The sequence below is a fragment of the Paramormyrops kingsleyae genome, chromosome 11 (assembly GCF_048594095.1).
Source record: "Paramormyrops kingsleyae isolate MSU_618 chromosome 11, PKINGS_0.4, whole genome shotgun sequence".
NCBI classification, from domain to species: domain Eukaryota; kingdom Metazoa; phylum Chordata; class Actinopteri; order Osteoglossiformes; family Mormyridae; genus Paramormyrops; species Paramormyrops kingsleyae.
This window is the reverse complement of record NC_132807.1, coordinates 22601604-22629120: the sequence shown is the minus strand read 5'-3', so window position 1 is coordinate 22629120 and position 27517 is coordinate 22601604. Positions and strand designations below refer to the sequence as shown.

The window sequence follows — 27517 nt, the reverse complement described above, 5'->3', positions numbered from 1 at the left end:
ACCATTAACAGAAAAAAAGGTTTCAGCTTTTAGATTTATAAAAACTGCAAATTTCAAGCTATATGGTGGTGAATTTGTGAGACAAACTTGAAATACAGATTGCATGTATACAGACACAGATCTTCACCATTTTACTGTAATTGCACCAGTTAAGAAAAACACTTTTTCCATCATTAATGAGGATCAAACAATAACTAAACAGTTGTCAAGGTCATAATTCAGGGCTATTCTACCTGTATTTGAGGCAGCAAAACCTGGTAGGGATGGACTCCCAACCCCTGGCAGGAGAACAGAGGGGATTGCTTGCAGAGTGGGGTAGGCTGAAGAAAGGTTCAGAGCCTGCAGGGCAGGGCCGTCAAACAATCCCTGCTGCTGCATGGCTTGCTGCTGTGCCATTCCCAGAACCTCATTGGCTTTCTTGATACGGTCCATTTCCTGCTGGGCCATCAGCTGACGGACAGTGGCAGGGTCAAAGTACTCCTTCTCCTTGTCTAGTTGGCTCCCAATAGTGTCCTTCACTTTGGAGATGTGCTGCTGAGAGAAGATATGGTCTCGCACCGAAATCCGGGCGCTGTACTTGATACCACACAAAGTGCACTCCGTTTTGGGTCCCTCGTAAGATGTCTGGTTGATGCCAAAATGTTTGGCCATGCTCAACTTTGCCTTTTTCTCCTTAGCACGAGCATTCTGGAACCATACTTGGACTACTCTTTTAGGTAGTCCAATGTCATTGCCAAGTACCTCACATTCTAGCATAGTAGGAGTTCTGTAATCATTAAAGCAAGATTTAAGTACCTTTAGCTGGAGATTTGTCATCTGGGTACGGAAGCGCTTTTGTCCAGGGCGGTCTCCACTGTCAATGCTCCTGCTCCCAGATGCTCCAGGACTTGGTGAACATGGGTCCGCGAGACTAGAGTTCTCACTGTAGTCTACCATAGTTTCATTTTCAAAGTCCTTAGCGATGTAACTTGTTGCAGGGCTCACCAGCCCTGAGGACATCTGGTCGTCATTCTCAACTGAGGGAACTGTGCCCCCTGACTTAAAGTCTCCGCTATTGTGGCCATGTTTTGTGTCTGCACTGTCATTATCCACATTGGCCTCATCACCAGTAGTGGTGTCTGTTATGGCTGTGTTCACTGAGGAACAGTCATCATTGTCCAGTTTGTTCGGGTCAAAATTCAGATTGACAGAGGACATGTTTGGGCTTTCAAAGTCCTCCATTCCTTCCACTTTAATGGAAGTAGGACTCAGCAGGGCTCGGGGAGAAAAGTCCATGCTTTTGCTCACTGGGGACAGAGAAGAGCACTGTCCATCAGCATTTGAAGAAGTGAGCTGTGAATAGCTGGAAATATCAAGAGGGTCCATCTTCAACTGCATTCCCTCTTGGTCAGAGAGCATGCTGGAAAAAGTCAGATTATAGCCTGCACGCTTAGCTTCATGCCAGTGGCGTGATCGAATGTGAGCCTCGAGGGCAGTCTTTGCCTTGAAGAGAGCTCGACAAAAAGGACAGCGACGGTGAGCTTGGGCAGGGCCCACAGCACGGAACTGCCCTTTCCTCTCCCTAGCCCTAGTGTTCTGAAACCACACCTGCACAACTCTTTTCTTCAAGCCCACCTCATGGGCAATGTGGTCAAGCATCTTGCGAGTTGGGTTGGAGTCTAATAAATACTTCTGATATAGAATCTCAAGTTGCTCTGGGGTAATAGTAGTTCTGAGCCGTTTGTCCCGTTGTGGCTCCTCCCCACTGTTAGTGCTATCATTTTCTCCTGGACTGGTGCTGGCTTTTTCTTCTAGCTTCCTCTTTAAGGAATTCATTGTAGATGTGGGTGCTGAGGGAGATGTGGCAGAACTGGTTGGTATCTGAGGCATGGCTCCTGAAAGTAGTTGGCTTGTGAGCAGAGGATTGCTAGGATCAAACAACATGAAGGACATGTCCATGGGGCGTTCCAAGAACTGGGGATGGATGAACTGGTTTTGCACAGTGAGAAAGTGAAGCTGCTGGTGCTCCTGCCAGTGTTCAAAGGATGGGAAACTTAGCTTGCATTGATCGCACTGGTAGGGAATCATCTGTTGAGCTAGCTGCTGCTGCTGCTGCTGTTGTGAGGAAGGGGTCAGAAGAGGATTGAGGGTCATATGTAAAGGAGCAGGGCTAGCTTGGGACACAGAAGGACCACAATGCTGCTGCTGCTGCTGGGAGGGTGAGGGAGAGAACTTGGAAGTCTTTGGGGTAGCTTGGGCTTTCTCATCCCGCGGAGGCCGCTGGGGCTGTACTTCAGGTTGTGGCTGTTCCTGCTTAACAGATACCTGGTTCTCTTGAGATTCAGGGGATGCTTCATTCATTTGTTTTGGCTTCTCATCAAAAGAGTTTGATGCATTAGCAGGTGAGGCCTCTTCCTTTTCAGAGGATGTCATGTGGGAGAAAGCGGAAGTGGATGTTGGTAGTGGGCAGAGGCTGGATGAGGATGGCATTGGGGTGTGACAGGATGATCCAGATGGAGTATAGTATTCATGAGAGAGATCCAGCGAATCTTCATTCTGGCTGTCATACTGCCCTTCCTCATCTTCATCTTTGTAGCACAGTTTCTTCTGATGCTTAATTAAGTCAAAGATCCGCTGAAAGACCAAGCTACACTTCTTGCATTGATAATTTAGGTTAGTGGTACGGATATAACGATCATTAGATAACTCCCTTCGCTCACCTTCCTTACCTCCATCTCCCTGGTTCTCATAGTTCTTTCTGGCTTTCTGTCGGGCATTTTGGAACCACACAACAATGACTCGTGTGGGTAGATTAAGCAGGTTTGAGAGCTGCTCAAATTCATCATCTTTAGGGTATGCATTTGCATCGAAGAAATCTTGCAATACCCTTAGCTGGTAATCAGTGAACCTTGTTCTTGAGGACCTCTTGCTTCCATAACACTCTTGTTTCTGGGACTCTGGAGATGGTGGTTTTGAATCAATTTTGGTGTCCTCTAAAGTGGTTGTGGGGGGGTTGTTAAAGTTGTAGGGAGAATCCTTGTTCCTCTGCCGCTCTTTAAAGAGGGTGTTCCGGAACCAGTGCTTGATGACTTTTTGGGGTAAGCCAGATTTGTCAGCCATTTCTTTGATCTGCTCCTCATTTGGAGAGTTGTTGATATCAAAGTACTGCCGTAGGACTCTAAGTTGGTCATCTGTGATGCGTGTTCTTGGTCTTTTGTTCTGCTGCTGTTGCAACATAGCTGGTGTGAGCTGCTGCTGGTACAGCTGAGCTAAATCAGTAGCTAGGCTTGGCTCCACAGAGGGCAACTGAGCAGGGATTTGTGGAGGCAAAGACTGGAGAGGCACAGGCTGCATCATGAGGGGAGAAAAGAGTGGAAGATCCATCGGCATGGGAATCGGAGTCATGGGAACTGAGGGCTGTGCGGCAGGAACACTGGGCGGTGTGAGTGAAGGTGTGGAGGCAGGAATGTTTGGTGTTGGAGCTCGCTGAGGTGGGGGTGGAGGCGGTGGAGGAGGTGGTTGAGGTGCTGCTTCTGGCGTCTGTGGCCTCAGAGGATATAGTTTATCATACTGTTCCCTATATTCCTTAGCAAATCTTTCTAAGAAACGAAATGGGAAGAAGGCTTGATGGATATGCTCTTGGTGACTCTTTAGTATCAATATGTTTGAGAAGAGCTTGCCACAAGCTTCACATTCTAACTTTTCAAGTCCCTCCAAGGGATCTACCACCCTGCTGATATTGCCTGGACCACTTAACTCTGTTGGTCCAGCCATCAATGACTTCTTTTGTGCTTTCTGCTTGTTCTCATTATATTGGATCACTAGCTCAAAACCAAAGTTTTCCAAAAGGGCCTTTGTGGCATTTCCACGAGCATCCGAAGCAATTCTAGGTGGAGGGAAGGATGGATCATGGTTTCCACTCATAATATGTTGCTGTTGATCCTTCTTGTCTTTAGTTTTCATACTATCCAAGCAGTCCTTAGAGATGTGATCTTCTGTTCTCTCATGTACCTCCTTCTCCCTCTGCCCGTCTCTGTCCTTCTCACTATGTTGTTTTGTCTTTTTATCAGCCTGGTGCAGAAGAGACGCAGTTTGCTGAAGCAAAGACATTTGCCCTTGAGCTTGTGAGTGGGCTTGCTGTTGGTGCTGCTGTTGGAGGTGGTGGTGCATCAGCTGCTGCTGCAGGCAGCTTTGGGCCTGGCTCTGCTGGGCAGAGTTCTTCAGGTCCTCCAGCAAGGAGGAGGTGGAAGAGCTGGCCATACCAAGTGCGGTGCCACTGAGGTTAGATTCATGGTTCAGCTGAAACTCAGCCCCAGGGATGTAGAATGGGAAGAGTAGCTGTTGATGCTGCAGTGGAAGAAGAGCCTCAGTTGCCATAGGAAAGTGCTGAAGGAGTGCTGGGTTGAAAAGCTGGGACTGAATAAGAGCCGCTTGTTGCTGGATCTCCTGCTGTAGTTGGGCCTGGGCCTGTGCTTGGGCCTGGGCTAACTGCTGCTGCTGCAGCTGCTGCCCCCTTGAAGAAATCATGTCTGCAAATTTCTTCTTCTTTGTATCATGGTTCTCAGAAGGGGATGGATGACATGTTGCTGAGGAATTTGTAAGAGATTCAAAGCCCGTAGACTGGTTTGCATGTGCACCTCCTCCCTGGATGTTTGGCACATTCTGAACAGTAGAAGATGAACTACTATTATTCATTGCTGCAGAGGAATTGGCAGGGCAAGGACTGGGCGTGGATGTCCTTACGGAGGACCCTCCACCTCCAGCGCTAACTGCATTCATAGAGCCACTGGTACCCCCTGCTGCTTCCAGCTTAGCTGCACGAGCTTTAGTTTGATGAAGGACGGAACGCATGTGAATCTCCAGTGTAGAGCTTTGGCTGTATGCCACATTGCAAGTGCTACACTTGAAGGGTTTGTTGTCTGGGCTGCTAGTGGGCTCCGGCTGACCCGTAGTGGTCTCTTGTAGGGCCCGTTTAACTTTGTGTAAGTGTGATACTGAGTTGTAGTGGACCAGGAGGATGTTCTTCTGGGTAAAAGACTCTTTGCACACAGTGCATTTGAAAGGTCGAGACGGATCCAGGAACTTCTCCATAGTAAAGTTGGGGCCTTTCCTGAAGGGAAGTGCACGCTTAGGTTCTGACCCAGAATCCTCCTGGAGTGAACCAGAGTCACTACCAGTTGGGCTTTGCTTTTCTTCGGGGTCACTCTCCTCTCCTTCCTTGTCATCTTCTCCAAGTGCTCCCTGGTCCTCTCCAAGAGATGCATCACCTATGACCATGAGGTCTCCGTTCATCAGCAGGCCCCCATATAACTGCTGGATGTCAGCTTCACTCAGCTCCAGGTGACTGGTCTCCAGGTGCTTCTTCAGAGCCTGCAGGGTTCTGAAGTTGCGCTGGCAGAGGCAGCACATGGTGGCCGCCCTGATGACGTGATACTGTGAATGCAGCTGCAACTTCTCTATGGTCTTGAAGGCTAAGCTACACTGGTTGCAGCGGTACTTGTAGACGTGCCGGTCGGAGACAGGCAGCTGCGGCCTCTTGTTGTGGACCTCGTTGAAATGTAGTTGAAGGGCGCTTGAAGAAGAAAAAACCTGGTTGCAGCCCTTCTTCCAGCACAGGAAGCCACCAACATCCTCCTTCATTGACTGCTGCTCATCCAAGGGCGACTTGCGAGACTCGTTCATTTCTGCAGGTGGTGGGCCCCCACTTTCAGTGTGGAGGTCCAAGGTTTCTGCCAAACAACAGAAAACAGACAACAGATCATATAAATTGGATATCGTTGCGCATAACGGAAATTGCACCAGAAGACATTTTGTTCACAGTTTCAGGACTTTCTGATGCATGAATGATTCTTTATTCATCAAAACAAGTCTCAAAATATGGAAGCAATTCAAAGGCTGTCTGCAGAAAATGGATTTTTATTTGGTTCTTAAAATGGTTCACGACTGCCTTGACACACCTGCTATATTTTCAAAATCTTTTTAAATTCACTTATTTTATTGTATTTTTTATTTATTTATTTTAGAAGATGCTTTTGTCCAAAGTGAATTTTTCATATGGAAACACTTAACAAGAATGCATTTTTGGTTCTTTCACCAGGTTCCATTACGATTTTGGCTGGTAGGTAAAAAGCGCCGGTGAATGTTCCGGAACACGTCACTGAGGCGAAACGGTCAGGGCGACACAAACCTGTCTGCTTCTTTGCGTCATCTGGGCTGGAGCTGCCTGCAGTCAGCGATGCGTTTGGGCCCTCCTTTTCCAGCCCTGGAACCGGCATGAACAAACTCGCAGGCAGCACTTCAGATGCCGTCACCTAGAAAGTCAAAACCCAAGACGTGCTCAGATCAGGGGTGGACACGAGTGCTCAGTCAAAGGCCGCTGTCTCTTATGGCCTAAGTGGTGTTACTCATTCTGCTCAGCAGACTTTACACGCAGGCTAAGACAACACAAATCATTTGGGTAAATCATTTCAGCATTCCATAAAAAAAAAAAACTTAATTATAATTTCCCTTATTTTATTACACATGTACCTTGATCCCCATAAGGGAAATGCCAATGGAGACAAGTAAATAAAGACCACACTGACTATAGGCAGAATGAAGTTTAGTGGAGCAGAATGTATATCACTAGATGACAACAATATAAATAGAACCAAACTCGAAACCAGTCTCTTGATAAATTCCTGTACTTTTGCTGCCAGGGAAATACACGCAAGCGCTATAAAGTAATCATATTATTTTTACTTTATTTACCATGTCTGGAATGTGCCCTTTGATCACTGAAGGTGTTTCGTCACATGGAAAGTTCTCCTGCAGCCAATTAGTGAGATGGGTTGAAAGGCCTACCTTAGCCAACCAAGAGGCTTATTAGAGGGATCTCTAATTAAATCATTCTTCCTTGTGGGGCACAAAAAAGAGCATCTTATTCCTGTGAAAAGGAGCAACGCGGCGGGATGCTTTCAGGAACACGCAGACGAGCTCCTGACCACTTAACTGAAGCCGAGGAAATGTAGCCATTGCTCAGCTTGCAGAGGATCTCATTATCACGGCTGTAAACAGAAAACTAACAGGACACTGTAGGAGTCTGGGACTGTTTAATTCTGATCACATCACATGATCTGAAGTGGGGGGGGGGAGACAGAGACAGACCAGAAAGAACAGTGGTAACATCCATTTTGTTTCCATACACTAGTTTATTTTTTTTTATTCCCCCCCCCCCCCCACTTCCATTTTTTTTTTAATTAGGAGATTTCAAGGAGCAATGAATATTGATTAGAAAGTGCAGGAGTGTGGATAGGTTTTCTGTGCACTCGAAAGGTTGAAGTCAATCATGTGTGAATGACAGCAGGGCCTACATCCATCTTGGCGACCTCCCCGCACCCCCCACCCCCCCCCTTCCATTCCCGTCTCCCCCCATTCCCTGGCTCCTTCTCTCAACTAAAGAAATACAACAATTCATCAAAAGCGCTCATTAGCGGGCTCCTATTTAACAATAATCAGCGAGTGAAATTGGGAGAGCTGGGGAGAGACAAGACACTGTCTACTTCACCTTCCTTCAATTAACTCCCCAAACAGAATAATCAGCTTCACTTCCCACTTTGCATTTCAATTCACACCCCCTGCCACACACTTTTATCACTCCAGTATCTCTTTCTTGCCATCTCGTCCCCTCAGAAAATGAAAGCTAATCTCGAGCACAGTGTCTCGGCACGGCCCGGACCACCTCCACCCGCCAACCCCCCCTTGTAGCCCCTTCATGTGATCGTACGGCTCTCCGCCGGAAAATAACTCGACCTGTCATGGTCTTTTCCTTGTGTGCCTTTCTCTCCAGATAAGCTCCGCCCATATATTGGAATTCTTTGTTTCGCATATCCCATCATGCTCTTCATTCAGACAAACAGACACATACATACAGTTGAGAGCGAAGCCTGGGGACCAAGCACAGGATCAGCCATTTCTTCTGGGGGTTAAGGGCTTCGCTCAAGGGCCCAACAGTGACGTGGCTATTCTGCCGAGGACAGGATTCAAAGTGGCAACCTTCCAATCACAGGCACAAAGGCCCAACCTGCTGAGCCATACATGGCGACCAGGGACGTCCACAGGAACATGTGACCAGGCACATCTTCCAAAAACAAAAAGGGGGCACAGGACAGAAAGGCAGGCAGGGTCCACCAGCAAGGCCTTCAGAGTGAGTAGCCGTCCTTCTCACGCAGTCCCGGTCCTCTTAATTAACCGCCAGCACGGTTAATTCGGCACGTACAGCGAGGGAAGTCCCAATGCACATCCATACCAAGCAAGAATTAATGCTAATCCATGGGGACACATGACACTTTCCAATACGGGCGCGGTATCCCCAGCAGCAGGGTTGGGGGGTTAAGCAGGACAGTAAACATTTTTCCCCATTCACCATCAAGCGATTAGTCTAGTCAGAGGAGGGAAAAAAGTAAGAAATCGAGGCGTCTCTCTCTCCCCACTCTTCCATTCCATCTCCTCAAGTCTAAAAGTAGAAAATGAATGCAACTAGTACAGAGAGTTACAAAAACAAATTGCCAGTGATTTACATTACAAAGTGGACTGTTCCTAGACGACTGCTTCATTAGAGAACGAGAGGCAAGGACCAATGGTATCCCAAGGTCACTTTTAATTTAGCCCACCTAATTGGCAAACAGTTCAAAATGGCTATCATCTAGCTAGACTGAGAATTAATGGAGCACAATTATTTTCATTACCCCTATCTCAGACAGACAGACAATGTGACAGAGCAAGGGGGTGGGGGGGGGGGGCGTGTGAGTCGGAGGGGGAAGAGTGAGGGATGTGGTGGGAGAAAGGTTAGAGAGAGGGAAGGGAGGAGGCAGCCAGATTGAGAGAGAGACGCCTGGGAAGCGCCCTGGGAAGAGAGCATCTTTATGCATAGTAGGCAAGAAATAAAAGTCACCTATTTCAGAATTCATTAGGCTCGCCGGCAGGAGACAGGCGAAAGGATAAAGTACCTTTCAATTCATTTCCACTTGTTATAAAGAAGGAGCCTGGCTTCTCTCCCCCTGCCTTTCTGAGAAAGGCCCACTCTTATTAACGCCATAAAAGAGGAAAATATCGCAGCTTTTCCTACTAATGCGTTTGCCATTTGCTTTGCGGATGGGAGGATGCGGGGTCGGCCGTATAGCCCCTGGGAGCACAAAGGCGGTTACTCTGAAGGAAGGCGGGGGGGGGGGGCGCTGTGGTCCAGGGATGGACCAAGTCGCGGTCCAACTTTTCATGCTGCGTGAACGGAAGGGGGGCCGAGTGACCCGGAGCGCCGTCCGCTGGAGGAAACGGCCGCTGAGAGCGGCAGGATGGGACGAACAAGGGTGATGTAAGAGTTACGGAGGAACACGAAAGAGTTTCATAAATGACCTCCATCCGCCGCATTCACCCAGACATGGAGGTTCTCCGGCTATGCCGATTATCAGTCTTCAACTCAGCTGCATTCTTCGGCTGAACTGAAACAATCCAGCTTACGGTGACCAACGCATCCAGACATACCTTTACAGATACTCTGTAACTCAGCACGTTTAACTATGCTGCAAACAAATGTATAAAGAGTATTTTAATTATCTCCCCCTCAAGATTTTTGCACACATATAAAATGATAGCCACCTTGAGAAATTCTCCTGAAATGGAACCAAATCTGTGGCAGCCAATCAAATGGCATTCTGAACTTGTTATCTCTGATATAGATTAACCAGGCGAGAGTTTTAGATCGGCACCACTGCAACAATGCCAAGGCCATCAGATGTCACGAGAATTAATCTCACTCCGCCTTTAGACGCTGCGACAAAAAACAGTTACTGCGGCCTGACAACATTATGGACCAATAATTGCCTGCAGTGCTAATTTTATTTCACATCATTTGCGCGATGATAAAGATCAATAACAGAAGGCTTTTGTCTTGTGCTGGACAGAAACAAGGATTGATTGGAAAAGTTGTCAATGCTGTTAAACAAGAAGCAGCCTGGTCAGAGAGGCTCATTATCTTCTCTGCCAACTTTCTCCAAGAGCAGACAAAAATTTACAATTTACAAGCAGGAAGGAAGGCTGGGGGAAAATATCTGTATCAAATCCTCCGATCATTACTAATATTTACAGATGTTTTTTAAAATAGACTTTTGTTGTTTTTTTTTTTAATACAAGCTGTAGGTAGCCCTCTGTTTTGCTTGAGATGTGACGTTGCGGGGCAATGCAGCAGCAGACAACGGGCACACCACGCCACGATAAACCACACGACTGTAAGGTAAGTAGGTCAGCCATTGCAGAGAAACTGAGAAACTATCCCAGCAGAACTAGAAATTACCGGCCGGCATGGACAAACGACAGCGGGAGGCTCAACCCTGCCGCATTCAGGAACATGAAAAGGCATTTAAACACACACACACACACACACACACACAACAAACAAGGCTAGCAAGCTGTAAGAGGCAAACGGCCCTCACCACCGATTTGACCACACGGGAAATTAATGGAACAAGGAACACCTTGCAGGATAGGAAGAAGTCTCCATTTACACAAGAGCGGTTGCTATGTCTGTTGAATGGGGGATGTCAGGTAAGGGGCGGGGGACGGGGTCAGACCTTGACATTTCCTGTCTTGTAGCCGCTCACTCTTTTCAAAGCCTTTTCGCGATCGGTGTGAAAGGTATCACGACTCCATCCGTACCGCACCTAGGCCGAGGATGCCGGTGGAAGGACGTGCAGTTAACTGACGCAATAAAAACGTCTCCCGGAGAGACAGTGAGTACTCATCAGGAAAGTGTCCCTACATCTGGTTAATGACTTGCCGCAAAACAGACCAGGGGTGTAGCTAGAAATTCTGGGCAACCTGACAAAATGTCACCTTGGGTCCCCCGCTAGGGTGTGAAAGATACAGGACAAATCACGTCTCAGGCATTCTATTTTACAACGGGGGACAGGTAGCAACTCGACACCCAGTTGAATTTTATGTATAATTTTACGTATTCAAGGGCCCCTGCAAAGTGCTGGGCCCCTTGAATCTGTTGGGGCATCCATGCGCCTCTGCAGCTCCTGAAACAAACCCTGAGCTTCCAGACACCGTCTGGCCAACTGTGACTAAGGCGGACATGATCTCACACACTGATAGACACAGACACTCAAGCAAAACTTACGGTGGAGATGAGCTTGTCCACGCAGTCGGGGGCTACGCTGTGTAGGTGCGTCAGGTGCAGCTGCAGGTGGACCTTGCTGTTGAGCATGTCCTGGCACAGCGGGCAGCGGAACATGGGCTGGACCGAGTGCTGCGTCATCACGTGCATCCTCATGCGGTTCAGGTCCCCGCTGCTGTACTTGCAGTAGGGACACTGGTACACCTGAGAGCAGGCGGGGCAGGCGGAGCAGGCGGGGAAGGGGTGTGGGCACAAGGTCACATGGGCCCTTCACTGCCATCTACACCATCAGACGTCGATCTTCCGCCTCCCGCGGAATGAGCAATGCAGCCGCAGCAGAAACAGCGAGGGGTGATCATCGCAGAAAATGGCATGCGGCAAAAAGTAACGTTTTATTCTGCACACTTCGACGATGCAGCACCATTTGGACATCAACAGCCTCTGGTTACCTCATATATGAACTTTTTCATGATGTCACAGGATGACGCCTCACCTGATCTCCAGCACACTTGTCTGTCGTCTTTGGACGCTTGGAGGAGAGGGGGCTCTCTGCCGTCCCCGACCTTGACAAAGGGCGTTTGGAGGGGATCGGGGAATCTGTCTGGTCTCTTTCCGCCTGGCTGGATGCTGCTATGGGAAGAAGGGGGGGGGGGGTATAAGAAGGCAAGGAGTCAATTCAGGGCAAGGACTCAGCATGCATCAATCAGAGGAGGGTGAGGGCTTCACGATTTTTGTCATTTTAATTTTGTGATGTCACCAGATTTAAGACATCCTATAACCCACAAGCATTTCAGTCTCAGACCCAGGGGAAAGACACTGGATTCCTTGACTGGCTGTCTCTCCTCGTGTCTGATCACCAGCACATCAAACGCAAGGAGAGACAAGTAATCAGAGCATCAGTTGGGTGTGTAGAGTGACTCTTGGATCCATTCATTTTCGTGTTTGAAGTGAAGGTTGACTTACTAGCCACGCTTAAATCAATAAACAGCCAATATGCAGGTAATATATCGGGCGACACAATTGGGGTGACCCCCCCCCACCCACCACCCCAAGTCTACGGTAAGGAAAGACTGTTTTCCCCAAAAGGATTGTGGGAAAAGTAATGCCTGCCTGCTAGCCACCGCAAACCCAACTGCCAATGCTCAAACATGTCACGCTTCACCACCCGACTTTTAACAGGAGTCACACACCTTCTCTATTTTTAACTTAAAATTTTACTACGGGCTATTTAACCAATTACCAGATTTAATAAATCGTATCCTAGCAACCTTTCTTTCCCACCATGCCACGAAAAGGGTTAGGCTTTCCTTCCACACTCATCCTTGGGAGCAAAATACACTGAATGGGTTGGATATGCAGAGCTCTGCAAGAGAGGAGCGCCATGGAGCGGCCTGGGAGACCCCAACTGCAGCAGCCACCAGTGACTACACCTTCAGCTTGAACGCTGCCACAGATCCATTGATGTTGGACCTTCTCCAGTAAGACTGTTATGAAATAAAGGACGGGGGGGGGGGGGTGGGCAACTTAAAGTGCTGCTGCTAGGATGGAGAAATGTGTAGAGGGTGCAATTTCCACATGTAGCCAAACCAGAGGTGGGGGAGTGCAAAATCCCTTCAAACCCCAGTGGAAGCGCTGACCTTTAGCTTGACCCCCATTGGGATAAACCCCCCCCCCATCATATTGTGCCTACGCAGCAAGTGGGGGCCACAGCAACTCTCGACTTAATTGGAATTTTTTGACCCGGCTCAGCACCTTCCAGCGCACCTCTAGTGGCAACAGGTCCGTGGTTCCAAAATCCCAGCTAGCGAGGGACCTTCAGTCCTGCTGAATCCAAACTCTCGTCCTCCCGCCCCCCCCCCCCCCCCCACCATCTCTAGGCCAATCCGGGACAGGGTGCGACTTGGCACCGAGGCTGTCCTTAAAGTCCGGGTGCTCACCAGAAAAAAAAACAGAACTTCAGAACAAGACGTCTTGAGGCACAGACGTGGGTTCAGATCACAAAGTGACGAAGAGGAAGGGGTAAACTCCACCCCCCAACAAAGATCAGATCCAAATGGGAATCGGGCAGGGGTGATTCTAAGTTTTATTATGGTGGGGGGCATAAGAGGGGCCAATCTTATCATTAGCCAATGATATGTTTTGAATCGTTGAATGGCAGGGGGAGGGACACTCCAGGGGCAAATCAATTTTCTGATGGGGCCAGTATCCCTGTGGCCCCACCCCTGAACACGAGGATATCTTTCAGATGAGTCGGTGAACACAGGACGCTATAAATGGGGCGCCAGGCACACCCCCCCCCCCCAGCTACATTAGCAGCTATTCCCTTTACTGTCACCGCAGCATTGCCCAATAATCCCTCAAAGGGCATCGGGCATCGCACCGTGGGGCTCCATCCGGTCCCCTAGGGGCACACGTGCAGGACGGGGCACTCCAGAGCTCTGTCACCCCCCCAGCCCCAGCCTGGTGGGCAGTGAGTAAAAATACTTTGCTAAGCCGGGGGCACGTAATGGGACTAAACTGACACAAAGTGAGAGCCAAGAGCGGAGTCCTCACCCACGGCCAGCAGTGGAAAGAATCTAATGTGAAACTTAAGGAGGTGTTGGGCTGGACCTTAACAAGGTCATAAAGAGTTAAATTTGGCTTGATTCGTACAGTCCAGCGAGGCCAAATTGAGAGCAGGGAGGGGGCGGTAAGGACCAGGGGGTGGAAATGGCTGGGGGGAGGGGGTTAGGTGTGGAACTAAGGGGGTTTTTAAGAGGCGCTGACCACACTCTGGGTGCAGACATTAAAATGTCAGGTCCAATCAGACGCGGGACAGCTGAGCTGATTACACAGTGGGGACTCTCATTTCAGGAACTCTGCCTGCTGGATCCTCCCAGAGAAGCAAGGGATCAGCCAGCCAGCGATTATTAGGTCCAGTCAGGCCCAATCCCATTAAACACATCCACCAATAAACAAAGGAAATGTTAAACAAAAGAACCTCCCAGTTGCTAGTATTAACCACTCCTCTGCAGAATGGTCTCCTCTTCCCAGTACTCCCAAAACCCCACATGGCCACTCAGCCGGCCTCCAAGAGCCCCACCCGCACCTTCTCCTCTGGGATTCTCAACAGTAGTCTGCAGGGAACCCCAGGCAGTCTACATTTTCGCTCCCTCCCAGCTCCAAACATACCTTGACCATGTAGTGAGTGTTCTTGATGGGACTGGGAACTGGGAGAGAGCAAAAATGTGACTGTCTGGGGATCCCTGTGGACTGGGTTGAGAAAAACCATTCTACTGGAGGACCACTGTCCTTCAGGTCACAGTGACCAGTCCGGTGGTCAAGGAGAGTTCTTCAGACACAAGGGCTCCAATCAGACCCTTGGGAAGCTCACACAAGCAGCTTGACCGAACAGTCTACCATCAGGATGCTGTAATATGTATAGCGCTCTGACATATTATTATATATCTTACAAGTTGGGCCATTTCTGACAGTAAAGTGCATCCATAACCATAGATAAAGCAAATTAGCAGGCCAGACACCATCTCACACTGAGCAGAATAACAAAGCGCTCTCATTAGCAGCCTTCAGCAAACACTTATTTCTAATTGTTCTGCAATTAGTAGCAAGGCCACAAACCAGCATGTGTCCAGTATGTTTGTGCATCCAGGCACTGGGAGATGCAGCAGGGGGCCCTGGAGGAGCCTACAGGACTTGAGGGCAATGGCCTGAGGGGTCACAGTAAACCTGCCCAAGAGGATCACCCTCGGAATCGAATACCAGCACTCCAGTGAACCCTCACTGCAATGCCCAGTTTCAGAAAGGGGGGGGGGGGGGGGCGAAGAAGAGTGGACTAACACAGAGCCAGTCACAGGACTTCCAACCATGGAACGGCGATAGAGTTCGAAAACCAGAAGGATAAGGAGCAAAATAACGTCTAGGGAAGGTGCAGAGAATGTGACGTGTGGAGAACCTATCCTGCCGACTTCCAGCTGGCAGAAACCATTATGTTTGACATGGTGTGAGAACCTGACCTTTAATATTCTGCCTTAAAATGACCCAAATGAACATTTTATTTTTCACTGTATCCATCTTTCCTCTCTGCACTTTCTTATTTATTATTAAGAAAGTCAGACTGCAGCCTTTGAGCTGTAAATCTTTCGGTCCTTCTGAGGAGGACATTTCATGTGATTTATCTGAATGTCCCTCAAGCAGGATGACCCGACTTGGCGACAGGCAGCCAAAATCCAGGTCAAGAAGCTGAGAACAGTGACTGGACTCATTAAAACGGGCTGAGCCTTTTAAACGAACCTGACGATGAGACCTGACTTGATCTGACAAACCAAAACAGTGGACTTTCATCTCACTGCACTGAAGGCAAAGTGGGGGGGGGGGGATAAAAAAAAAAAAATCTTAAGAGTCAATTAGGTGATTATTAATTCATGGCCTTTTTCCGTAAACTGTGGCCGCCTGAGATATCGAGTCCCGTAAGCGAGCTGGACTTTGGCACACCTCCTTACCTACTGCAGCAGGGATGCTTAGCTAAGAAGTAGACCTGATTCATTTGGGGGGGGCTGCAGTGACATGGCAGAGTCCCCTGCTCCGAGACTGGGGACCCTGCCACGCTGTGAAAGGTTGCGACCAGGGGAGGGGCTAACGGGACAGCGGTCCAGCGACTGGCTGGCAGTTTGGCGTGAATCAGCCAGCAAAACGTTACAGAAATGCGATCGCAGCTGATGTTGCTGCTGCCGCATTACTGCGGTGCCCTTGGAAAGCGATACCCCACACCCAGCGCTGTGAATGAGCATTGGAGACGGATATCAGAATGGGGGGGGGGGGGATGACCATGATTAGCCTGGAGTCCAGCTCAACAACTCCAGAGGCTGACCAGGGACACTGGACTAAATCTCACAACCTCTTGGGCTCTACTCCTCTCATGATCAGACGCTGTGAGTGTGTGTGTCACATGACCACTGGCTGCCCATCTCACCCCTGCAGATTCTCCTCAACCTAGCCCTGAAAACTAGCCCTACCCCCCTCCCCTATCACATTCACCTTTCCCCCCCCCCCCCCCACACACAGACCTTTATTCGAAAACTGCATCATGAATGCCCGGGGAGGGCCGTGTGGCTGCCCCCCACTCTCGATGACATGGGACACACTCTCCTCCTATGACCACACCAATTTAGCGATTAATTTGGAAGAGGATGTTTCACCCTCCAGTGCTCCAGGTCACTCTCTTTAATGCATAGACTATGCTAACAATAACTAAATACTATCTTTTTTTTCACTTTCTCCACCGTCTTTTTTAATCTTCTTCCCGCACTGGAGCCCAGAGCGACATTGGGTTATATTCCATTTCACCTTGTATTTCTCAGGTAATTACTTTGCACCAATTAATTTCAAATAAAGAAAATTACAGTGAACGTTGGTCCGCCAACCCCACATCGCAGTCAAGTTCATCATCTTCTCCTATCCTTGGTGTATAGTCGCGGATTCATTAATGACGGTCTGTCGGGGCAGGCCGGGAAATCCAGTTTGCTCAGGCCTACGAGGCATAACCTCAACAAAGACAAATTTCAAATAAAGGAATTGAACGAGATATTAATTAGCAGAAGTTATTAATCGCCAGGCCGCCGTGCTCCAGCAAAAGAAAAAAGAAAAAAAAAAACAATGGTTCATAGAGTTCACTGAAAGAGGACACATGTCTAATGGCTCGAACCACATTGGGTGAACCGTGCAATGTGTTGATATCGAAACAGGAACAAATAAGGACCGTCTGTGGGGTCCTGTTTTCAGAAGCAAAACGCGCACAATTCTACAGATGTCAAGGGTTCATATTTTTTAACTTTATGAACATACACCGATTAGCCAGAACAATAAAACCACCTGCCTAATATTGTGTGGGTCTCCCCATGCCACCAAAACAGCTCTGACCCATTAAGGCATGGATTCCACAAGACCTCTGAAGGTGTCCTGTGGTATCTGGCACCAAGATGTTAGCAGCAGATCTTCTAAGTCCTGTAAGGTGTGAGATGGAGCTTCCATGGATCAGACGTGTCTGTCCGGCACATCCCACAGATGCTCAATCGGATTGAAATCTGAGGAATTTGGAAGCCTAGTCAACACCTTGAACTCTTTTCATGTTCCTCACGCCATTGATTAACACTTTTTGCAGTGTGGAAGGCTCATTTTCCTGCTGAAAGAGGCCACTGCCATTGGGGATTTCTGTTGCACGAAGAGGTGTACTTGGTCTGCAACAATGTTTAGGTAGGTGACAGGTGTCAAAGTAACATCTACATTAATGCCAGGACCCAAGGTTTCCCAGAAGAACATGACCCAGAGCATCACACTGCCTCTGCCGGCTTGCCTTCTTCCCATAGTGTATCCTCGTGTCATCTCTTTGCCAGTTAAACGTTGCACACGCATGTGACCGTCCACATGAGGTAACAAAAAAATATGACTGATCAGACCAGGCCACCTTTTCACACTGCTCCATGGTCCAGTTCTGATGCTCACCTGCCCATTGTAGGTGGACAGGGGTCAGTCTGGGCACCCTGACCAGTCTGCGGCTACACAGCCCCATATGCAGCAAGCTGTAATGCACTGTGAGTTCTGACACCTTTGCATCATAAACACAGCAATTCATGCTGGATTGGACCAGACAGGCCAGACATGCCTCAATGAGCTTTGGGCGCCCATGACCCTGATGTCAGTTCACCAGTTGGCCTTCCTTGGGCCACTTTTGGTAGGTACTGACCACTGCATACCGGAAACGCACCACAAGACCAGCCATTTTCGACATCCTCAAACACACATCCTCAAAATCACAATTTGGCCCATAATTCATACTGATAAACTGCTAAAGACTCCTCCCTCTTCACCTCATCTGAACAGAGCCATTTCAATACACTTATGTTAAATATTTTAAATTGTACTATAGCCATCCCTCCCAGCACTAAGATATATTAACAATCCCCTCAACCCTGTGTGACCCTCCCCTCCCCCTGCCTCCTTCCCCAACCTCAGGTTCTGCATTAATACCTGATCTCACTGAATCCCGATTTCGTTCCTCACTCGACAGCTACCGGCTGAGGTAGACGTGCAAACACTAGGGCAACAAGATGCTGCTTCAGGCAAAGTGTGTATAACTTCATACCCCCTCCCCATTACAAGCAACCCCCCCCCCCATTTATTTATTAAATCAGGTAGCTAAATTATGGCTTCTGCTACCTTCTTATCATTTAAATAACTAATTTCCAACACGCAGCTTTATCTCCTCGTTATTTCCTCGCTGTGTCCTCTCTATCAGAGCCACAAATTAATTGCTAACCTTTTTTCAAATCCCCAACATGTTGACTGCGTCATTTCCTGTATGTTTCATGCATTTCAGCCGTGGTGTTACAGCTCCCGGTGTAGGGGAGAGCACCCCGTTAAAATCGGGGAATGACAGACCGGGATCGATCAACACGTTTTGTTACGCCTTAAGTGTCCAGTGGGATCACAAGACTGCCTCTCAGATCAGAAGTACTGCGGAACCTACAGTATGTCTGGTACCACCAACTGGTAAGCAAGGGCATGTACATGGGTGGGGTCACTGGCCCCAGCTGAAATCTGATTGGCCCCATGGAGTACCCCCTCCCCTGTCACTCACTGATTCAAAACATATCATTGGCTAAAGATAAGGCTGGTCCTCTGTACGCATTATGACTCCTCTTATGCCCCCCATCTTACAAAACTTCAATGGTCTACAAAGAATCAATGATCTTCAGGTTCCTCATCCTGAGTCTGTTGACCCTCTCCATCCTCCTCACACATCAGACAACTTTATGGACCCTCTTACCCATGGATGAAGAACTATTTTTAACTTTGCCGGGATAATAAGCTCCTGGGAACCCCTGCATTTTTCATATAGAGGAACATCTCCGCTGTGCAAAAACACCAAAACATCCTCATACTGAGATTGGCGGCCGATGGGGGTGGGCGGGGGGGGGGGGGGGTGGGGGGTGCACTGAAACTCGTACATCTGTATTAAACTGATCGCCTTTTAACAAGAGGAATTCTCCTGTTCCCGCCATCATTCCGCACACCACAGGTATCAGTGAATTATTAATCGTGCCGCTCATTTTAATGCTCTTTAAAGTGCTTTATTTTGATATGTTAAATATACTTTTAGGCAGCCAAGTACATTATCATCTCCGCCATCAAAGAGGCAAGCAGCTTTCTTCGGAGAGCACAAACAACTCTGCCCAACTTCTAAAAAGTTTCAAAATCAAAGACGTTTTAAGACCCGACTTCAAAAAGTTCAAATGAAGTTTCCTAATTTATTTTCTTAGCATTAATCTAATTTCATCATTCCAGAACCAAAACTCGAGTGGTTCTCTGCCTCAGGGCAGAGGGGTCTGGGTGACTGTCATGCCTAGGAGCCTGCAGGATAAGGATGAGGATGAGGATGAAGGAGGTGCACAGAGTACATTCTGATGCTTCTTAGATGACGGACGCTGCTCCACATGATGCTCGGTGATCATGTGATCAGCTCAGGTGACATCAGCTTAGCCAGAAACCAACACGGCATGTCACGGAACGTGAATACCGTTTGCATCATTAGAAATCAAAGGAAAGATTCAAGCAGGAGTTCAAGTAAGAGGGTTTTTAGATGTGACAAGGAGGGTGGCTCCCAGGAGAGGTGGGACTTTCCAGCTGTTTTGGGGTGGGGGGGGGGGGGCATTAAGGAGCTCATCCATCAGGTGCCCACACTGCACGTGTGCACGTGCACCGTTAAAAATCACACAACAAACTGACGTCACCCCTGTGCGACGAAGCGTAAAGCGAATGCGGCTGAAGGGTGGCCCAGGCCTGACGCTATCATGCGCATCTTCTACTGCTACGGCCCGCTCACGTCACCGTGGAGACGGCACACTCAGGGCCCAAGCCACGCCCCCGGAAGCCGACTGCTCCCGGACGGGCCGTGCGGCTGCCCTTGCACATCACCGTTCCTGACAGGTGTGCTCCGCATGACCCGATGCCCCTCCCCCCCACCCCCCACCCCCCACCTGGGAGAAGAGGTGGCGCATGCGGGCAGTTAAATCCAATGAAACTGTCCAGTTTCATTACAGGGCACTGGAACATCACATTTTTAACGAATGGGCCAAATCTCAGACAATGTCACCTAAAACAACTGAAGACAGCAAAAATTGATTTAATTTGATTGAAGGTAAACTTGAAAAAAAAAAAAAAACAGCAAAATGAAATTGGCTAAAAATGTTTTGGCATATAGGGTATGATAATCTCATATGTGCTGACCTTCTCTCCTTGAAATACTTTAACAAGGATGCATCTGATTTGCATAAGCTGATTTCATGTCCACTGCTAATCGTTGCCACTGGCCTTCCTACATTGTCCTTCCTGCGCGCCTGTCCTTTCCCAGTAAAGCGATAAAGACAAGCCTTACCTGTCCCTTTGGTGAGCTCCTTCTCCCCCCCACTCTCTCTGTCTTTGGTTTGGTCCTCCTGATCTGTGGCGGTCTCACCAGCAGCCTCCACATCCTCACTCAGCTCTCCTGGAGGGGGAGGAGACGCCGGGACATGTAAATCGCCACTCCATCAGAATTGGTGGATGTGCTTAAAGGGACGGCGGCATTTTTTTTTTTTTTTAATTTTTAAACCACCCACCCTCGTATCCACAGAAACTTACAGCTGACACCCAATTACAAGGTTATGAGACAAAGAGGGAAGACGCTTCTTTTTATGCTTTTTAAATTCAATTTCCACTAATTCCTTCTTTAATTTCGTTTGATTAAAAAAAATCAATAGGGAAAAAAATTGAATGTCACAAAGCCTCTTCATGCCTTCAGGAATATTTTTTTCTTGAATCATATGCACCACTTTGAAAATATGAATGTACCATTTATAATATTTTGGAAAAAAAAGCAGCAGGAGAAACAAATATTAATCACCCGACTATTTCTCTTGCTAAGACTAAATAATGACATTCAAAAAGGCACATTCAAATACGTCAAAAAATTATTAGCAAATCTTGTGACCTTGTTATTCTTAAGGTTTCTTATACAAAGTGAAATTAATTCATTAATCTTATAAAAGGATCATGTATAAAAAGTTTCAATGTGCGGCATATTAAACAGTATGCCTAGCTCAAAAGAAAAACAAAAATGGAAAATAAATGTGCGCGACCAATACCTGGAATTGCCGAAGATTATATTAACCCTTTGAAAGACTGGTCATTTTTATCATATCGATACATTATACACACGCAGTCGCGCGCGCACCCACGCACCTATACAAATAAATACGTCTTCGGTTCGATTCGGCGTCAGTCTAATAGGTGGTGAGTGTAAAAGTTAACACATAAAAACGTGCGGCAGGAATATAAAGGCTTCGCCCGCCGTCCTGCAGAGCCATTACAACAGCTGCAAACAGCGGTCGGCTTACGCTCCGTGTCCGTGCCGGTAATGCAAAATAAAATCATTAATATTTCACACCCGCAATTCATTTTTCTGCAAAGTCAAACGCAAGCCCCCACCCCCACCCCCACCTCGTGCCTCCAAACCACCTTAAAAGCCCCTGGTGTACATGCTAAGCAATTTAACAGCGATGAGATTCAAAACTATGGATAACCGATAATGATATTGGTAAGTAGAGGGGGAAAAAACAAAGACTGTGAGAAAAGGGAACGGGACATCCGTCTTTTTTATTCCCCACCCCGTTTAGTTTGTTTAAAAGTAGCGCAGCCAAAACATGACGGCAGCGAGCCGCTTTGCCGGTCGATATAACCCGATCGCTTATTACACAAGTCAGCTAATTCCCGGCAAATGTACTTAAACATGCTTTTGAAAACGCTTCCACACTTCAGCCCTATATCCATCACCGTATTGACGTATTGACAACGCAACAACAACAAATACATACATATCCTGTTCAAATATTTACCCCCCCCAGTCAATCGGAATGGGGTCTGACATCACCATGCTGCGGGTATCACCAGTGTGCTTAAGTTTGTTACGTTTACTGTTTATTATTACTGCCGAATGGCAAGGTTTGTATGTAAACAGTAAAAATAATTATCATATATGCTGCACGCGCGTGCGTTTATGTATGTGTGTGTGTGTATATATATATATATATATGTATACACACACACATAGATAGACAGGCACAGTATACTGCACATGTCTAAACTGGTGTTTACCTACTAATATATATGCAAATACTCTGCAGGGAGTCCTTTATTCACGCAGGGTGACCCACAGTAAACGCTAGCTGCCTCTCCTTTTATCCTGTGACAACGCAAAAGCACTGAACCGAGGAGCAGCCGGGTTCCTCCACGGGGCGGCTGCAGGCTTCTGTGATGATCCGATTTTTTCTGGGAGGACGGGGAATAGGCAGCCAGCCTGCCCAGGCCGCGTCCTCGGGTGCAGGGACTCTGTCCCGCTGTCACCTGGGGGGGCTGTATATTTCACTTAGGGCCTCCAACACAGCGAAATAACTGCACTCCACCCAGGCGTGATACACAGCCTTTTGCTGATTCTCAAGAAATGCAGACTCCTTAAGTTATATAGAGAAAATATATTTTTTCAAGTAAAATCATATTACTGCATTATTCTGTACTGCTGAGGTCAAACATTTAAAGCAAATATAAATTTCAGAATTGAATCAAATCTTCTGAACAATTATCATCTACATTCAAGTCTCCTACATGCAGAGATGAACAAAACAAAACCAGGATGCAGTCGTAAAATTGATAAACACGCATGAAACACGCACCTGCCGCATTTACGAGTCGGATGTATTGCATAAGGTTTACAGGGAATCGTTTACCAACGGTGCTGTGTTGTGCTGTGATGCATTATGGAGTAACTAAAGACTACATTTCTATTTCCCTCCTTTAACCCTTAGCTAGCACTGTCACACCATCATTAGACAACCAAAAAAAAAAAGTTAAAGACCTAAATATGGAGAGAGCGCGGGCCGTGCCGCCACTGTGCTGCAGCTTATCCGTGTGAAGTGTGGCCACTTTCCCGTTTTCCGAGATGGTTTTCCCACGCAGTCCGGGACTGTCGTATATCAAAGTGGCCGCAGGCGGACCTGGCAGATCCTGAAACAGGTGGCCTCCAGCCGTCGACTCCAGCTGTCCGTCTAAGAGCTTTCCCGGAGCGGAATCTTGCACGCCCTTTCCGAGTTAAGATAAAGCTCCTTTAAACCCACATCACACTCGCTCCAGAACTCAGATACTCTATATGTGCAACGGTACATATTAAATCTGAGCGCCAATACAGTCAGAATTCGGTTACGTTTAACACCATTTTCTGATCCCTTTAAATTTTATGAGCTATATTTGAGGAAGAGCTGGTTGGCTTTTGGCTAGTGTATCACTCCTTAATAAGACCCTGTCTAATAACCAGATTTATAAAGCTGCACTGAGCAGCCCTGAACTCAGAAGAGGTCATCTGGGTGACAACAGTGAGGGAGACGGAGAGCTGCAAGTGATGGAAGAGCTTCGTTAGGGCAACGAATGATCGGTGCGCAAATTATGCTGTAAGGAATTCCCACTCTATGCACAGGGTGATCCTTTATTTAGATAAAGGTATTTAACTGGGATAACTGGGATAACCGTCTCCAAGTGAAAAGTGCATTTAAAAGAGTCTGCAAAAGCCTGCTTGCACATAGCGTCCCGCATTTTTTCCAAATTATCAAGCATGCATCTGTAAATGCTTCAGAGACAGCTGTCAATTTCTATCGCATCCAGTGCCGGAAGCTGACGGCTATAAGCATTTCCGGGAAAACTCACGGACAAGCCCCAATCACTACTGCCGGAGAAAATTATTAAAGGCCTCGCTGACAGACGTGCCTCGACTGAGGAATAATCCCCAAGTTAGTTTTACACCTTAAAAAGGCGACATTATCATTTTGGAGCCACCCGGACCCTTCGCTGCAATGGTCCCCATAATCCACAGATCTGACCCCCACCCCCCACCGTACACAACTGAGGACAACAGCTGTCAGGTTAACATTCTCCAGACAGATCTGCAGGTCTCCCCCTCCCAGCCCCCTATTCCACTTTTTTCTTTATTTAATCGCTACACACGAGACTCCGACTCCAAGCCATGCTAATGTATGTGGGGATGCAGGGATTTAATTCCAGGAACAGCGCTGCACTTTAAAGTGGGGGAAATCAGTGCACTTACCCGTCTTCTCCTCTGCAGCCGTACGGTGTTCTGATTAAAGCTAGGCTGGTCGTAATTAATAAAAGGTCACGAGTGGCCGATAGGATGGAAACGGAAACGGCACGAAATGTGGGCATAGATAAGCGGTGGAAGGAGATTACGAGGAACACTCAAAGCTATGGAAACATGCCATTAAAAAATCCAAATCTTAAAAATATAAAAGACAATAGCCTGAGGATTGCTGTGTAATTAATTGTCCTCATTAACCCTCCTTGTACAATGATATTAAACTTTTCCTTTAATCTAATTATGAGACTTGCTTGAATGAGCAGACAGTTGTAAAACTGATTATAGTACCCACAATGCTCTGTGGATATGCTTTCTGCCATGATTGGATCACAGTAGCTGGACCTCAGGCCAGGATGTCACACCTGTGCCGGGCTATAGTGGAGCGGAGCGGCCTGACTGGACCGGACCGGACCGCTGGGGAAGCTCCGATTCTTAATCGTACCCTCTCTCTCCCTCTCTCTCCCTCTCTCTCTAGTTCATCTTTATCTCCTATTTTGCCGAGAGTGCAGAGGCCCAAACAGGCCCATAGGTGTCACCCTATACAAGCTGGGGGAACAACACACACACACGGCAACACACACACACACACACACACACACACAAACACACACAGACACGCATGCGTGCGCACACACAGACACACGCAAGTTCCTGCAGCAGATGTTAGGAAGTGTGGAGGTGCCGCCGTTTCACGCGGTAACTTTTGGAAACAGCCAGACGCACGTCGGGCTTGTTCTACGTGGCCTGGGATGGAGCTCCAGCCCTCTGTGGCTTCAACAAACGCCGGAATTCCTTCCGGAGGAGAACCAAGCTCAGTACCCCCTGTCGTCACTGACTGTGCACTGGTGTTGGCGTCCGGCTCCCGGGAAAAACGTGTGATCACAAACCACCCGGTGCAGGGGCTCCCTCTACGGCCCGCTATAGCCATCATGGCCGGCGTGGCCCCCACCCTGCCTGGCCCCCCCTGCCCCCGTCCAGGTGCCTCCCCATGCCGTTATCCCGGCTGGCCTCCTATTTAACTGGGCACTGTCAGATAAAAGCAATCGCGTTTCACACCTCGTGCCCCCCCCCCCCACTTTCCCCTGCCTCGGCAGAAAATCCCCTCCTCTCCCCAGCACCTCCCTCTTAGGCCATCCCCGTATCAAAGCCGGCCGCAACCGGGATGGCGAGCTGGAAAATGAAAGTGACAGGAGCGTACAGTGGTACAATGGGACACGGCCCCCTTGCTGGGGGGCTTTCATGCATTGTCCCTTCCTAATATCAGCACCTCCGTGCCCCATCCGCTTGCCATGAACCCCCCCCCCCGTCACCTAAACTACAACATACTGAAAACACACCCCCAACCCACACAGAGTTCAGCTCGTTGCTCCTTCCTTGCTGTCAGAAAGCATGGGGGCCCAGCAGCAGACTGCGGCATGGGGTCGTAAAACCCAAAACCGACCCCCCTCCACCCACCCACCGCTCTGCCGACCCAAACTGAGCACACAAAGACCTTCAGCGGCCCAGTGCTATATTTACCGGGGTAACGCGTCGTGCTGGTCACACGTGCTGCCGAAACAGCCATTTAAATAGCAGGAATATTCACCTTACTGCTTTTGCTTTGAAACACAAAGACAAGAAGAGGACAGAAACAGAAAAGCACATGAAAACAGACAAACGGATACAAAGCACCGCAAAACTGACATGCGGGAAAGAATAACATATAGCAAGAAAAAAATAAACATGAATATATACACAGACACAGGATGTGTAAGAGGTTCCATAATCTGAGTAGTCTGTCAGAGCACGCTCACACGCGCACGGACAAACACGGCTATGACCCGCACACACTCTGCTTGTCGCCCCCCCCCCCCCAATGACACGCGTGTACGTAGCTGAACTCCATGCAGAACGGTAGAGGCTGGGTACCTTTTTTTCTGCCTAACCAGGAGCCATCCCCTGCAGCGCCGCGGACCGCGATGCCGGATCGCTAACCTCGCTCCTGCCTGGCCCTGACATGACCCCAGGGGCTGTCGGGGGGGATCTAAATGTGAATGAGTACTTTGTGTCTCTATGGGGCTGGGGAGGGGGGAGGGACATGGAGGAGGAGGAGGAGAGGATTGTGGTCGGGGGGTGGGGTGGGGAGGGTGGAGGGGGTTAGGGCAGCTAATAGCTTTTAAAAAAAAAAGTTTAAAACAGCAGGGACTGATCAGACTGCCTTAGAACAATGCCCCCCGCCCACCCCCCAACTCCTCCAAGTGAACACTTAATTTCGGCAGCCATTACGCTCATTCAGGTCACACCAGGTTGCCTGGGCGAGATGTACCGCTCCTGTCCACCAGGTACAGGAACATCTCCCTAACCAGGGGGACACTTGTATATGCAGAGCAGCAAGACGTGCTTTCGTTTCAGCTGAAAAGGGCCAATGAACTCACACACCTGTAGCGTGAATATGGATGTTTTTTTTTTTTGGTTATATATTCGAGAGAGCTGTCCTACAATCCCCCGAAAAGCTCCCCGCTTTTTCCCAGGATATGAAAGATACCTGTAAATCAAAGCCAGGCGCCGCATCCTTCGAAAACAGCGCGGGACATATTTCCCTGATCCGTAGCACAGCAGCCCTGCGGCTACGCCCGGTAGCGCTGCACAAGACGTACACGACGTAGCATACAATATTAACAAATTTAATTAGTGAATGACTGTCGCACTGAGCAAATATCTGAGCCTAAATTTGCTCTTTAATTTGTTTTGAGCTAATGCGTGTCTATACCTAATATAACAAAAAAAAAAAAAGCGGACCTTTTGTTTTTTCCAGCGGCCAAATCTGGAGAACGCCGACTGCGGTTCCCCCAGATCTGGGAATGCCTGGGTCACGTCTGCGGCTTCCCGAGACTCGGATAACAACAAAGGGAGGCCATTAGAGTATTTGTGACAGATGCACAAACAGGGATTATAGGACAAGAGGACAGGGGTGGGCTGTTGAGGGCTGTGGAGGGCTGGGGGTGCCGCGCCTGGAGGGACCGCGACACTCCCTTGTTCCCCAGCCCCTCCCTCCACCATCTCCCCCACACTTACGGCTCACCTATTTCTAGATCAGTGGGGTGGGGGGATTTGTAAGGAAGAAAAAAATAATCCTCAGGAAGGGCGATCACATCGAGTCTGAAATATTCACCAGTGGC

At 48.4% G+C, this 27517-nt stretch overlaps 1 protein-coding gene across 3 annotated transcripts in view; it reads right to left on the bottom strand.

The window, feature by feature from the left end:
- zfhx3b (zinc finger homeobox 3b) overlaps positions 1-27517 on the bottom strand; it is a 125766-nt gene that overhangs the window by 7006 nt on the left and 91243 nt on the right. For 2 of the 3 annotated variants that reach the window (XM_023790703.2, XM_023790704.2), the window contains exons 5-9: positions 20562-20669; positions 11625-11761; positions 11135-11335; positions 6167-6290; positions 234-5708 (exon numbers count right to left, since the gene is read on the bottom strand). In XM_023790703.2, the coding sequence (XP_023646471.2) occupies positions 234-5708; positions 6167-6290; positions 11135-11335; positions 11625-11761; positions 20562-20669 (6045 nt within the window). The remainder of the gene's footprint in view (positions 1-233; positions 5709-6166; positions 6291-11134; positions 11336-11624; positions 11762-20561; positions 20670-27517) is intronic. The other variant, XM_023790705.2, reaches the window with a different exon arrangement.